Source organism: Pteronotus mesoamericanus, unplaced genomic scaffold, assembly GCF_021234165.1.
Source record: "Pteronotus mesoamericanus isolate MK-2021 breed Mesoamerican mustached bat unplaced genomic scaffold, CSHL_Meso_final contig_25, whole genome shotgun sequence".
NCBI classification, from domain to species: Eukaryota; Metazoa; Chordata; class Mammalia; order Chiroptera; family Mormoopidae; genus Pteronotus; species Pteronotus mesoamericanus.
The window spans coordinates 15,120,029-15,134,780 of NW_026555105.1; the positions used below are offsets into that span (position 1 = coordinate 15,120,029).

General features: G+C 53.0%; 1 protein-coding gene across 1 annotated transcript in view; it reads right to left on the minus strand.

Moving 5' to 3' along the window:
- Nucleotides 1-238: 238 nt before the first annotated feature.
- The window catches only part of ARHGAP40 (Rho GTPase activating protein 40), a 32,901-nt gene continuing 18,387 nt past the window's right edge, over nucleotides 239-14,752 (minus strand). Inside the window, exons 3-15 of the mRNA XM_054573411.1 lie at nucleotides 13,808-14,028; nucleotides 13,204-13,279; nucleotides 12,463-12,611; nucleotides 10,862-11,027; nucleotides 10,213-10,304; nucleotides 9,510-9,587; nucleotides 8,987-9,146; nucleotides 7,131-7,213; nucleotides 5,380-5,586; nucleotides 3,443-3,583; nucleotides 2,528-2,697; nucleotides 1,323-1,378; nucleotides 239-330 (exon numbers count right to left, since the gene is read on the minus strand). Of these exons, the coding sequence (XP_054429386.1) occupies nucleotides 239-330; nucleotides 1,323-1,378; nucleotides 2,528-2,697; nucleotides 3,443-3,583; nucleotides 5,380-5,586; nucleotides 7,131-7,213; nucleotides 8,987-9,146; nucleotides 9,510-9,587; nucleotides 10,213-10,304; nucleotides 10,862-11,027; nucleotides 12,463-12,611; nucleotides 13,204-13,279; nucleotides 13,808-14,028 (1,691 nt within the window). The remainder of the gene's footprint in view (nucleotides 331-1,322; nucleotides 1,379-2,527; nucleotides 2,698-3,442; nucleotides 3,584-5,379; nucleotides 5,587-7,130; nucleotides 7,214-8,986; nucleotides 9,147-9,509; nucleotides 9,588-10,212; nucleotides 10,305-10,861; nucleotides 11,028-12,462; nucleotides 12,612-13,203; nucleotides 13,280-13,807; nucleotides 14,029-14,752) is intronic.

Below are 14,752 nucleotides of genomic sequence, written 5' to 3' on the forward strand. Positions count from 1 at the left end.
AAAAACTTCATCCCTCAAGCATGTGGTCATACATCAAGCGTGGTGTAGGACCGTCCTGAGGGGGCCGGAAGGGCTTGGGGGGCTGCTGGGGGGAGAGCCGCCCCAGCCTCGAGTCCGTCGCAGCACCTGAGGGGCACCGCAGAGAAGACGCCTTGGAGGAAGAGCTAGACCTTCCTCGAAGCAGCAGTGCTCCCACGCTGGCTGCACCCGCACGGGGCTGCTCCCCACAGTCCAGGACTTACGTGGGGTTCTGTTTAATGACCCACTCGCCATGGGGGTTGGCGCGGTACAGATCTAAGAGGTAGGCATCTGGGTCCAGGCGATGCTCACCTGTGGGAAGCAGGGGACAAGGAGGTTGACGGTAGTATCTGTGGAAGATACTGCTGACCTACCCGGGGCCCCTCATTGGGCCAGTGCACTGCCACCCCCCAACCCCGGGCCCCCTCACCCGGGCTGTGTGAGCCTTGGCTGCTGTGGCTCACAGCTACCCCTTGCTTTGGAGAATTGACCTCTGCAGCCGTCGGATACTTGGAGGGGGAGGATATAGCCCTGCCCCCGTGACAGCCCATAGCCAATGACCGGCTGAGAGAAAGGTATAGGAAAACCATCCTCCCTGCCTCTAAGGGAACCACGCTGTCGCAGTTGGCGCTCCAGAGCCCCCTTGTGGCCAAGGCTAGAGTGCACCCCTTCTCCCTCCCTCCCTTGACGGCTTGTCCCAAGAAGCACCCCTTTAGTGCATCACTGTTCCTAAAGTCTTGTCTTAGCCCTGCTCCTTGGCCAGTGGCTGTTGATGGGTTGTCCCTGCACCAGCAGCATCAGCAGCTCCTGGGAATTTGTTAGAAGTGCAGATTCTCGGGGCCCAGCCACTTGTGTCTTAACAGCCCTCCTGGCTGAAGTCTGAGAAGCGCTGCTCCAGAGAATGCAGCTGAGGACTGCTGCCCGTCCTCAGTTCCCACAAATCCAGGGGTCCCTCAGAGCTGGACAGGCCCCCGGACCAGGTCTGCTTCAGCTAGGGAGGCCCAGAGGCATCCTTTTCAGAGGTGGTATTGACAACCATCACACTAAACAAAAATTCTGCCCTTTCCATGCCTGAAGCCACCTGAGGCCATACTCCACACTCCAAGATGGAATCCTAAGGTGTGGCCACAAGTTGACCCTTAACCTCACGGCAGGGCTCCCCCTGTTTTTTTGGGAGAGAGAGGCCTGACAGGGAAGGCTCAGCCAGAGGTGGACTCTGGCCTCCCGTAGAGGGGCCCAGTGAGCTCTCAACATCAGAGAGCTCCAGGACCTGGGCTCAGACCCGCTCCCCACTGGGAACTCACTGATATTCCCTCCAACTTCGCAGAGAACGAGGTCGGCTGACTTCCTCCACCGGCTGCTGCAAGACAGACAGGAGAAAATCACTGACGCTTTCTGCTCAAGGCCGCGAGACCAACATCTGCTTCTAGACCCCCGGCCTGGTGGGGCAGTCCTCACTGATTTTGTCCCAGCTGGGAGATGAGACATAAGGACTCTCCTGAGAAAGCCAGAGCCACAAAGGAGTTCCCCGTCCAGAGACGGGGAAGAGGCAAGTGACGGCCCTCAGGGAGTGCCAGTCATGGGTCCCCCACCACAAGTCCCCACCTGCTGGGCATCAGAGGGGAAGCTAGGGGGGCGGTGAGGTGAGGGGTGACATGTGAGGACCAGAGCCCGCTGTGAGGAGCAAATTCTGAGTCAGAAAGAACCGTGGGTATTGTATGGTTATGCATGATAATTATAGTTATCATGTAAGTATCATATAATTATCATATGAGTTCAATTTCACAATCTGTTTTCAATTTCCCTGTGGCTCTGGGCAAGCCCCTTCCCCTCTCCGGGCCTTAGTTTTCCCATCTGTAGAAGGAGAACCTGGACTAGACACTTGCTAATGACTGACAGTCCAAGAGTCTTTCCTGCCACCTCCATCAAGGAGGCTCCTGAGAGCTCAGCTGTTTCTTGCATTCTGGAATGACCCCTGCTCGTCAACCCCTCTGATCCTCTTTCAGTTCGTTGGCCCTGCGGCCTGAGGACCTTTGCACATGCAGTTTTCTGTGGCTGGAAGTCTTACCTCATTCCCTAAACTACCAAGTGCCTTGTTTTACATTCATGTTGTTCCCTGTATTTCTTATAAAACTGAATACAGTAACTTGATATTGACTGTGTGACTATTTGACTCATGTCTGTCTCTTCCACAGGGCTGTGAGCATATAAATCCAGGGCCCCTGTCTGTTCTGTTCATGGGGATACTAACATTCCACATGGTACCTGGTCTATAGCAGGTGTTCATTAAATACCTGTTAAATAGAATAAATGATTGCCACTATCATTGTTATTTGAAGCCAAGAAGCCCTTTAAGAAGGTTGGAGAGCCCAGTTCTGGCCGCCCTAGGAAAGGGAAGGCCAACAGCCTGTGTAGCTCCCCTCGATGGCCTTCAGCCCTGAGGTGCTGGCCCCTCCTTGCACCTGCTCCCTGCAGGGAAGAGGCTCCTGTTTGGGGAGGTGCCACTTACCATGGGAGGAGGTTGTCCTTGTCCTCACTGCCCTCTTGACCCTGTAAACCAGGACTGAGGCGCCCTGTGAACTGCCTGAGGACATGAGCCACTGTGGTGCTGGGGGTCAGGGGCACCTCCAGGGTATCTTTGATAAGCCAGGCCACCTGGATCTTTGCCACTTTGGGAGTCTGCGGAGACAGAAAGACCCATATGGATGGGCACGCATACACATACCTGTAAGTCAAGTGTGTATGCATATTTATGCACACATGCCCTTACACAAGTCCCCACGCTAAAAGTCAAAGATGCACACGTACACACCAGCCACTTGTGCACAGATCATACTTTGCTTATGCACAGAACAGCTCCTCAGTGTGCATACACAAACACATGCATGCACATGTGTTCATACCGGTACACAAAACAGGAGTGTATGAAATGCACCTACAAACACATGCACATAGGTATATGTAGATACCCATAACCCATACAGATCATGCACAACGCGACACTGGTCAGTTTCTCTGTTCAAACTCTAAATGAGGAACCCTGTTCAGGACTCCTCCCGGGAACACTTAATATTCTTGGAGCGTACTTCTCTTTTATTAACCCCTTTCTGTCCCAATCACCCCACAGAGCAACCACCGTCGGTCAGGCACACAAACTGCTGCCTAAAAATGGGGTAGGGGAGATAACCTCTACAAATCCCCGCACCACGCCCATTTCCTACTTCTTCAGCCAAGTTATCCCCCGGGTTTCTGAGACACCTGCTCTCTGGCCGCTGCAGTGGGGCTGGCGCGCCCCCTGGTGGTCTTAATCGGCAGCGCCGTTCCTGATGGCCTGTTCTCGAGTACCTGGACGCTGCGGAAGCGTCAGGCGCCCTCCCGCCGCCTCCTCCATCCATCCGGGGGTGAGGCGTGAGTGGGCACTCACCGCCTCTGGACCATCCTCTGCTTTGTCCCTGTCTGCGTGTATCCTTCGCAGCCAAGTCCTGAGGGGCCCGTCGCAGAGCTGGGGGCGCCGGGCACTGCTGTCGTTCAGTTTTCGCACTTGGGCAACCAAGAAAGAAGAGACCTGGCCAGAAAACAAATCAAGTCTTAGCAGGGGCACGGGGCTGCCAAGATGAGAGGCAGAGCCCACCAGAGTCATTGTGGCATCGTCCTTTCCCCGGCCCCCCTCGTGGGACTTGCCAATACACATTTGTTGAACTTGCGGCTGAAGCCCTAGTTTGGTGGGAAAAGAGGGGCCATACAGCCCCTAAAGAGGGCATGGAGTAGGGTACTCTGAGAGGGACAGCCCTCGGGTTTAGCGGACAGGGGTCTCCCCAGACAGGCTGGAGGACCTCCCATCTGTTGTGGGGTGGCTGCTCACTGGCACACTCAGGCACGAATGTCCTCAAAACACACCTGGAGCGGGCCAATGTCAGAGAACCCCCAGCCAGCCCCGCACTGGCAAATTCCCACAGAGAATTTTCCCAGATCATCCCTACCCTTCTCTCAAATTAGAAGCCTCCTGGGGGAATGAGGAGAATCCAGTCTCCATGGCCCCTGATAATAAGGAGCATGTGCTCTGGGTTCTGATAGAACTGGTTCCATTCTGGGCCTCTCTGTTTCCTGCTGGGTGACAACCAAACAGGATGATACACGTGGCAGAAAAAGGAGGGGGAAGTCTTCCATTTGACCTATCTGCATTTATGTTGCCTGAAACTTTTACAGCAAGGAAGCATGTAGGCATTTCTTGGATTTTTAAAACACACTTCAATAAAAAGTGTTATAGCCAAATGTGTTTTTGTAGCCACATGACCTGAGAGAGCCAAAAGGGCACCAGGAAGGCGGGAACTATGGGCGTGTAGGCACAGAGGAGCTGACGCTGGAACTAGGCATTGAAGAATATGCAGAAGGTTCCAGGCTTCTACCCTTTCTAAAAAAGTAAGGGAATTCCAGGCAGAGTGAACTGCATAAGCAAAAACTCAGAGACATGAAGTGCAGGGTGAATTTGGAGAACCAGCTGGCATTTGGCGTGTTTGGACTACAAAGGAGAGGCTGGCTGTGATGAGGAAGAAACTGGGGAGAGTCAGAGAGCTTCACGTCCTGGTTTCTGGAATAAAAAGCTATCTTCATGACTTTATGGATGGAGGGAAGGGTAGGAAGAAGGAAGGAAGAGAAGAAAGGAGGGAGGCAGGTGAATGGACGGATGGATGGGTTGGTGGGTGCGTGAGTGGGTGATGGATGGGTGACTTAATGGAAGGATGAATGGAGAGGTGGAGGGAAGAGGCTACACGTGTCTAAGGGCCGTGGCCTGACCAGCGGTGGCGGGCAGTGCCACCTTGTATCCACAGGGGTTTCACGTCGGGAGGGGACTTAGTGTTCCCGCTCCACCCTCAACTGTCAGTGGGCCTTACCTGCTCACACCACAGGGGTCTCTTTTCCCTACTCTTGCCCCTTGCCCTTGCTTTGGATTGTCACTCAGAGTAAGGGCATGGCTTGGTCATCTGGCTCAGGCTTTTGTCACAGGCAGGCCATGTGACGGCTTTTTCAAGATCAAAGCTTTGAGGGGAAGGAATTGTTAGTGAAGTTCTCAAGGAAAGCCGTTAATCTGGGGTAGACCAGATGGCAGCGGATTGGCTGAGAGGTGTGGCAGTCTGGACACCTTTTGGACGTTAAGGCAGGGGCAAAAAGAAGATGCTGGCCATCCACAGGAGGCAACAGAGGTCCCAGAAGAGGCACAACTAGTGATCTGAAAGGACAGTACTCCCAATCATGGATGGCAGGGGCAACAGGGCAGCTGTACCCAGAGGAGAAAAAAAGGCCCGTGCCTGCTACCCGGATGGACACCCTGTCCCCCTGCGCCACTTGTCCCCCAGCACTCACCGTCCAGAGCAGGTCCTGGTAGTACACCAGCATCCGCACCACCTCGGCTGCGCCCTCTGCCAGCTGCTTCTCCCTGCCCTTGGAGAGTCTGGGGGGCTGCCCTCGGTGCAGGAAGAGATTAGGGGCCATTACCGTGGACACATTCCACAGCGTCATCTTGTTGCTCTGTTCCCGGGCCACCACCTTCCTAAGGAACTCCAGGAGTGCCTGCAGAAGGGCACAGAAACCCCCTCAAATCTTGGCACGCCCCTGGGGTCCTCCACCTTCCCCAGAACATCCCGCTGCACTACGTGGGGGCCTGGGAAGGAGCCAGGGGCTGCCACAGGGGTTCCGGGTCCAGCTTTGCCGTCAGCCCAGCCCGCAACCCCGCTGTGTCTATTTTCTGCTCTATAAAATGTGGCCAAAACATGTCCCCTTCCCTGTTCCCTCAGAGGCTAATGAGCAAGACATCCAGGTCAGACTTGAACTTCCAGGCATAAAAAAGCCACAGCTCTGGGAAATGGATCTTTTCCTCGTGAGCCCAAGACAGCTCCTTTTTCTGGATCTGGTGGGTCTGAATCTGCCCAAAGTGCAAGGGAAAGGCTAGGGAAGCAGAGCCAACAGGAAGGAAAGGGCGAGATGGTAATAGCCGCCATTTATCAAGTATTCTTTGTGTTCCTGGCCCCCTAGGTTAGCACCGTACATGCATTTATCATCTTGTTTAAACCCCACAACCCTATAAAGTAGGTTCTTCCATTTGTCCTCATTACCCAAGGCCACAGAGCCAGTAAAGGTGAAGGGAAGGAGGGAGAGATAGAAGGATGGAAAGATGGGTGGATGGATGAAAGGAAAAAAGTATGGAAGGAAGGGAGGGAGGGAGGGAGAAGGGAAGGAAGGGAGAAATAGTGGGCCTGTACTGAACATTTGCTGTGTGCCACACTTTCTAGTCTGTGATTCCTTCTGTTTTAGCTCTTGCATTCCCCCAAACAATCACTCAGATGCTATTAGTATCTTCAGTTTACTGAAAAGGAAACAAAAATTTAAAGAAGCTGTCTTATCAGCAAAGCTGAGGTAGGTCCAGCTCTGTCTGGTTATAGACACCTCCTCGGGGCCTCCTGTGTCCACGTCAGACAAGGATTCCAGTAGACCTGGGGCCCCCTCACCCTAGAGGTATGTCTTGGATTTGACCCAAGGACAGCCAGGAGGGTGCTGGGAGCTAAGCCAAGGCTGCACCGCAGCCCCAGTCCCCAGTCCTGAGCACCCGCTCCCATAGAACACAGTGGGCATTCCCCCAGAGAGCATTTCCCAAATGGGTGCTCCAAGGAACGCCGGCATCGTTCAACGCTTTCCACGGCAAAGGAGGCCCCTGGACAACTGACTCTGGAAACTGCTACCCATTCCAGTCCCACGTGGAGGTTCACAAAGCCTTGGCCTATCAAGGCTTTGCGAAGTCCTGGAGGAAAGGATGGCCCCAATCTTCTTTCACTAACTCAGTGTTCGCCCATCTCCTCTGGACACTGAGCCTCCGCCCTAGAACTGAGAACCGACAATGACATTGGGCAGCACACACTCTGAGCACTGCGTCCTTTCAGGGCTCATCTGCCTCCTCTAGGGAAAAAGTCTCAGGGAAGACTTGGTCATCATGGCACCCCGGCACCTGGCAGAGTTGCTGGGTGAGCGACCGAACAGATGAATGAACGGGCGCACGTGGAGCCACCGCTGTGGCTGAGGGCCGAGATGGCAGAGCGGAGGAAGCTGGAGGTAACTCTCACCTTCAGGGCGTTCCTGTTGGGCTCCGGGAGGATGAGGACGAGCAGGTGGAGGGCCTGCAGGCGCTGCCTCGGGTCGGGGATGGCTGGGGGAGAGGGCGGACTGGTCTCAGGTCTCCCGGGGAGGCTCAGAGACCCTCCCTCCCTCAGTCTGGAGGCCCCTTCTGGGGGAGGGAGGATTCCAGGAAACCCTCCTTCATGAGGTCCGAAACAGGGCCAGCTCCCACCGAGCCCCAACCAGTGCTTGTCCCGAGGCTCACTCTCTATACTGTGTGAAAAAAAAATAACACCCACGTGTGCGTGCGCACCCAGGCGCACACAGGCATGCAACCTGGGAGGTATATGCCAGAGTCAGAAAGGCAATGGGCTGGCGATCACCTTAGGAGGGGGAATGGGTGTGTCCACTGGCTTAGCAGGACCCTTTGTGTTTGGAGGGTTGCAAAGCACAAGCTGCCCCACACCTGGGGCCAGGGTCTCCGGGGAGAAGGGGAGGTGGTGGGTCCAGAACTCAGAGAAGGAGTTCACCAGAGCCAGACCAGGCCTATCCGCTGCAGCCTGGAGGACGGTTGTGTAGGCCAACACAAGCATCCAGATCCTGTGTGGCATTCATTCATTCATTCACTCACTCAACAAACGCCACCAAGTACTTAGGTGCCAAGCTCCCATCCAGGGACCTGGGACATAGCAGAGAAAGAAACAACCAGGTCACAGATTCATGGAGCTTGTTTCAGGGGAGCAGACAGACAGTAGACAAGCAAAGAAATAATGAAGTATCTTCAGACACTGACTCCTACGAAGGGGAAAATGACAGAGTGTTAGGAATAGCGGTGCCTGGGCAGGCAGGCATGGGCGGCCAGGGAGGGCAGCTGGCGAGCTGATGTTGGACTGAAAGGCAAGAAAGCAGCAGCCAGGTAAGGGATGCGGGGCGGTTGGGGCGGGGGGGTGTCGGGAAGGGTTTCCAGGCAGAGAGAGCAGCCAGTGAGGGGCCCTGAGGAGAGAGAGGAAGGGGCACATCAAAGCCAGACAGTGGGGATGGAGGGGCGCCAGGAGAAGGGGCAGAGCAAGGCCTGAGTGAGGAGGAGGCCCTGGGGCCGTTCACTACCAGTGGGTGGCAGGGTGGGGGCGGGGTGCCCTGGGGAGGGACCTGATCGGACCTGACCTAATCTACATGAGAAGCAAAGGCTGCAGAGGATTCCTCAGGGTCCCTTGCCTCTTGCATGGGGGTGGGAATCAGGCTGCCCGAACCCGGAAACTTTTCAGAGAATCAGAGAGAGAGAGAGAGAAAGAGAGAGCACACACGCACGAGCACACCTGAGCTTCCCTCAAGGTCGCAAGGGGGATCTCAGGCGGGTGGCTTTCCTCTTTTGAGAAAAATAGAAGTAATGGTTTGTACTCTATGGATCAAACGTAGATGTGCAGAATATAGAGAGGGATCTGCGCAATACATGGCGACCTGCAGACGTGCACACAGATGGACATGCACACACAGGTGTGCCCATGGATGCCCACAGACACACCTGATAACCTGGGCCCCATGGGCATTATGAAGGGAAGAAAATTGGTCCATGTGAGAACTAATAAGGACCGTGGTATGCAAAACTTTACCTTCCCTTCTCCTCATCACACTGCGTACACACGATCATGCGCATACACAACACACATATGTGCACACAGTATATGCACATACACAGACCCCTGACACATCATACACTTGCACATATTCACGTATGCACACACATACTCATACACACACACTTGAAATCACAGGGAACGCCAAGTCCCATCTTCCCACCGCTTCCCTCGCCAGCCCAGGCCTTCAAACGCCCTTCTCCCACCTGCAAAGGGCGGGGGACACTCACTGGGCACCACGGTGAAGGCCGGGAGGTACTCAGCAGTGAGCAGAGGCACCGGCAGCTCCCGGATAAACCTTTTGAGCAAATCGGAGGCATCATTGTGGCGAACCTCATCCCAGCTAAACAGGCCAGTGTAGAAATCTCTCTCCAGCTTTTGTTCCAGCCCCTGAAGGGAAGAGGGACACTAATGAGAAGTTGGCTCAAGGCTCCAGGAAAAGTTGCTCCGCCACTTCTCTGGGCCTCAGTTTCCTCATCTGCAAAGCGCGGACAATTATAGCACTCACCTCGTAGGGTTTTCATGAGGATTGAATGGTCTAATGTGTGTAAATCACTCCACACACGTCGACGGTCTGGCTTCCCTGCTATATTGTGCCACCTCTATCCTTTCAAACCCTCCTGAATTCCATGACCCAAACAGAGACCAAAGGCAGAACTGACAGGCCGTGACCTGGATTCTCTGCTGGGTTAACACACGTGTGAGGGTGCTGGGAGAGGCAACCGCGATGAGGTGGGGAAGCCAGACCATTACCTTGACCCTGGCCTGGGATCCAGGCACCCTGAGGATGCCTTCCATGTCCAGCCCTCTCTTCTCCAAACAGGACAGCAGCTATGAGACAAAAAACCCACTGTTTAAGCCAAACCATTGAAAAGGGAGACGCAAAACTGGTGTGTTTGTCTCCCATGAAAACAAGGAAGAAGAAAGAGCTAGGAGAAGAATAATAGCTTTCTTGGCTGCTTCTATGAGCCGGGCATTGTTCGGAGAGCTTTTTTCTTTTCTTTTTAAAGACTTTATTTATTTTTAGAGAGAGCGTAAGCGAGAGAGAAAGAGAGGGAGAGAAACCTCAGTGTGTGGTTGCCTCTTGTGCGCCCCCTACTGGGGACCTGGCCTACAACTCAGGCAGGTGCCCTGACTGGGAATTGAACCAGCAACACTTAGGTTCATAAGCCAGTGCTTAATCCATGGGGCCACACCAGCCAGGGCTTGCTTTTTTTTTAAATATGCATTTTTCTCACTCAGTCTTTAATAAGAGAACACTGTTATTTCAGCCCCACTTCACAAGTACTAAACGGCAGTCTCATAGAAATTCAAAACTCCACCCCAAGTCTCTCAGCTAACTAGAGCCAGAATTTGAACCCAAGTCTCCTGATTCTAAAGCTCCCCCCTTATCCCCCAGTGGTGCCTAGAGTCAGCGTCTCACTGGCTAAATGAGCCCAATCTGGGGACAACTTACAGCTTGAAGTACCAGCGGCACCTGGGTGCTGGGGAGGGCTTTGCGGTCAGCTTCTAGCAGGGCTTCGAGGGGCACGCCAAAAAGGCACGTGTCTGCGGGAAGTCCAAAGAGCAGAAGGGGCATTTCACTACCTGGAAGGAAAACTGGGCTCCTGCCTGCCAGCTCTTCTGGGCGACTAGACTCAGACTCCTTGCCCTGCATGGGGACTGAGCTCTCTGGAGAGTGCCTGAGCTCTGACTTCTCAAGCAGGGCACGGGCCTCAGCAATAATGACAATGTTTGGTGTGTCACAGAGCAGAAAGTCTCAGCTGGAGACAGAGGCAGTGAAAGAAAATGGGCTGCCGACCGGGAGCGCCGTGGGTACCAAATGTAACAATGGTCCGGGGTGGGAGTGAGGGAGGAAGATAATACACTAAACGTTAATAGTGCTTATATCTGAATTGTATTTTTCCTTTTTGGATTTTACTCTATTTCCGAAATTTCCCACAATGAGCTGGAATTGTTTTCATATGCGGGAAAAAAAAAAAAAAAAAAGAACAGAAGGAAATATAGCGGCTAAGCATGTTTGGGTGGAAGAGGCCCCAAGCAGCTCCCTTGGTAGGAAAGCCAGGACTCGAGCCCCCTGGCTTTTGAAGCGCTGGAATGCTGACCTGCTGCCTTCAGCTTGCCTGCCTTGCTCCTCTTCAGGTCCAAGCCAAGGACGTCACAGAGCGCAGTCAGCTCGATGAGGGCCAAAGCGGAGATCTTCTTCATGTCCTGCGAGGACAGGTCTGCAACCGTCGTCAAGCCAAGCCTGCCTTTGGGGACCCTGAACTTCTAGGGAGGGAAGGAGAGGCTATCAAGCCACGTGTTGGGTAAGTGCGTTGAGGCTCTGCTCCCCACATCCTTCACCCTTCCTATCACTCCCACCGTTAGGTGGTTCCGAGGAGGAAGAGCAGAGTGGATAAGAACAGGGGCTCAGTGTTCCACCCCAGGTTCAAGGCCAAGCTCCACCTCTGAATGGGTAACCTTCTGAGCCTCCATTTGTAATCATAAAATGCTACTTACTTCATAGTTTTTATGAGGGTAAAATAGGCTAAGGGGTATAAAGGGTGTCAAGCACATAGCGAGGCCCCAGTAACGGGAAGCTGTTTTTACTGCCTGCATTCCAATCTGAGGGTCCTTTGTTGCCCTCCCTCACCTATTTGTCCCTATCCTTGGCTGTGCCACCCCAAGCACCCCCACATCCCGACCCCATCACCCCCGCCACACACACACACATTCTGATGCTCCTCTTCCTCACTCTGAATGATAAGAATATTTGTTGAAAAATAAATGATGTTCGACCTCGCCATCTAGAGGTAAGAGTGGGGATCTGCAGGCAGCCCCAGGCATCATTCCAGCTCCCGTCAGAGGAAAGGTGAAAAACAGCAAGAGCCAGGCGCAGAGGGCAGGTGTGTTAAGTATTTGCCTGGAGCACTTGGCCAGATTACGCCCCGGTGCCCATTCAAGTGCTCCAAAAAGGGAAGGGGAGCGTGCTGTGGTTGTAGGCAATGATTACCGCTTTCACACAGCCTAGTGCTTGCGGTGTGGGCTATGGAATCAAACTTCCTGGGTTCAAATTCTGACTTTACCTGTGAACCTGGATAAATAATTTTACCTTTCCATATGTCAATTTTCTTACCTGCAAAGTGGGGCTAATAACAGTATCCACTCACAGGGTTTTGGAGGGAGATTCAGTTTGATAAATGGTATAAAACACAGTGCCTGGCACATAATGAGTCTTCAATTATCATGACTATTACTGTTTTTAAGTATTTACACAATTACTGCCAACATAACAGAATAAAATGAAATTACTCATATATAGTACTTGGTATAATGCCTGATCTGTGGTAAAAGGTTACTATGTAGTATCTTCAGCATTATAAATTATTATTATTCATAGTTTAAAGAGGAAATCAAATCACCAAGGATAGCTGATAACGTTGAACATTAATTATCTCTGATGCTTTAGAAATAGAGAGTCATTCTTTAAAACCTTTACTTGGTGTACTATGGTTACATAAGATAGTATCACTGACTAGTACATGGGAACTCCAGTGTTTTTGCAATTTCTCGCAATTCTAAAATTACTTCAAAATAAAAAGAATTATATTTGAGTGAATGAAAGCACTTTCACACTGGAGTAGGGGCTACTACAAATTTCCTAAGGAGTAGAGAGTAATAGTCAATCGGGGGCCTGGGCCAGCCCCCGGGACAGCGCCCTCACCGGCAGGGAAACCTTGCTCCAGGCACCGGTGCCTCCGAGGGGCTGCCTGCCCCTCTGTAGGAGCAGGGCGGCCTGTTCTGAGTAGGCGGAGTCCATGTGGAAGGCCTCCTCCCTCCCGGGCTGGGCGAGCGACCCCTCGGGCTCTGCCGCTGCTGGCAAACAGAACAGAGAGGTGGTCAGGACCTGCTGCCTCCCTACCTCCTCCCACCCAGAGCCCAAAGGGGGCAAATTCTCAGGCTTCTGCCCTTACTCAGACCAGGTAAAGACTGTACAAGATTATAGCCCTGAGATCATGACCCCAGGAGGCAGGTTATTAGGCTGAGGGCTCAAGCCCTTTACCCCAAGAAGTGATTTCCCAGGCTCAAGCTCAAATCAATACCGTTAGGGATCAGATCCATTGCCCCAGGAAGTGCTTTCCTAGCTAAGGCCCATTGCCCCAGGAAGTAATTTTTTAACTAAATTCCATTGCCCCAGGAAGTGATTTCCTAGCTAAAGCCCATTGCCCCAGGAAGTAGTTTCCTAGCTAAGGCTCATTGCCCAGGAAGTAATTTTCCAGGCAGCGAGTCCAAGGGTCTGATGGGAAAACCCCATTCAAGGGCCACCTTGTCCCTCGAGGTCCCTTCCTACTGCTCCCAAGCAGAGAAGGCAAGGAACCAGCTGGCAGAGGAAAACGGTCAGTGGCAGCAGCCCCTTTGTGCAGCCTGGAGGATTTCCAGGGCCTGGAAAACGAAGTCCACCTACCTGGAGGAGACTTAGGTGTCCCGGAACTGAGCTGGGTCCATTTCATCCCTGAATCCCCATCCTCTGAAGGTGTTTCCTAAGCAAATGACAGGCAATTTCCAATTTGTTCTATTTCCCAACCTTGGGAAATAGAAGTCATTCATGACCCCGTCTTCACAGATGGAGCAGCTGAAGCTCAGAGCTCTTGCCTGAGACCCCACAGCTGCTAAGCAGGGGAGCAGGCCCTGGGCCCAGGTCTGTCTGCCTCCAGTGCCTATCGTATCAGTCACGTGTTATGCCGCTTCTAAATATTTCAAGAAAGCATCAAATGCTCAACCTGTCAGCTTAAAAGTGTCAGCAGGCTATACAATGATAAGCATTATAATCTTACTGATAATAGTTGTACAGAAGGAGAACCTAAACCCTGAGGCCCACCCAAGGACACCAAGGCAAACACACTGGCATACACAGTAGACAGACCTACATGCAACATGGGGACACAGTGGCAGGCAAGCACACGCCAACACAGCCTTGCAGCAGAATTCCTGTTTCACTTAGGATGCGGTGGCATTGCCATGGGCCCAGGCAGACAGGGCCTGCGGTCAGCTTTATGCCACTGACTTACCCCTGCACTGAAGCCCCCAAAGATGTCCCGGACATCTCTGACAGGTGGCTTATGGCGTCTTCGGGATGAGCGGGTGTAGATGTCCAGCCGGCGGCACACAGCCGCCACCTGGGTCTGTGTAAGGGTGGACAGGAGCCCCTGGTGATGACTGTTCAAGCCCAGGCCACCGAGGAGGTATGACAGGCCTGTGTCCTGCAGCCACTGGGATTCAGTTTCTCCTTCTGCTGATAGAAGGACACCACCCAGATGAAAACACACAGGTACACACTCAGTGGCGCTCACTAACCAAAGCCACACGCAGAAACATGCACATGGACACAAGAAACATCCACATGCCTGCTCATGAGACCCACTAACACCAACCACACTCTTCACTGGGGACGAGACCTCACAAAACACCTTAGTATTTGGGGGGTAAGGGTGGTATTAACCAGTATCTGGAATAAACCTATAAAATCATATTCTCTCTGAAACAGGAGGCCGAGGAAGGGGGCTTGTATGTTCTGATTCTGGAATGTAGCAATGAACTCACTCTCCTCCCACATCTGACAGAGACCAGCACAGGGTCACGTGGGCCCAGCCGTGGAGAGCACGGGCTAGCAGTTGGTGTCCCGTTGGAAAGTCTCCTTCTATTCAAGACCCTATTTGTGTTGGAATAATCCCCTCAGCTGTACTTTGTATGGAAACTGTCAGGGTCCTACAGCAAAACTATTCATCTAAATCGTGGGGACACGTTGAGACTGCAGGTTACGGGGTCCCATCTCCAGAGATGCTGCCCTAAGAGTTCAGTCTCAGGGCCTGGGAATCTGCACCTGAACCCTCCCTCCCCGCCCAGGTGATTCTAATACAGTGAAACCTTCAGATCCCACTTGGGAAACACCAGCATTCCTTCCTTATTATGGGGAAGAACAGATGAGAACTCGGGGAGGAAGTGGCACCCGGGTA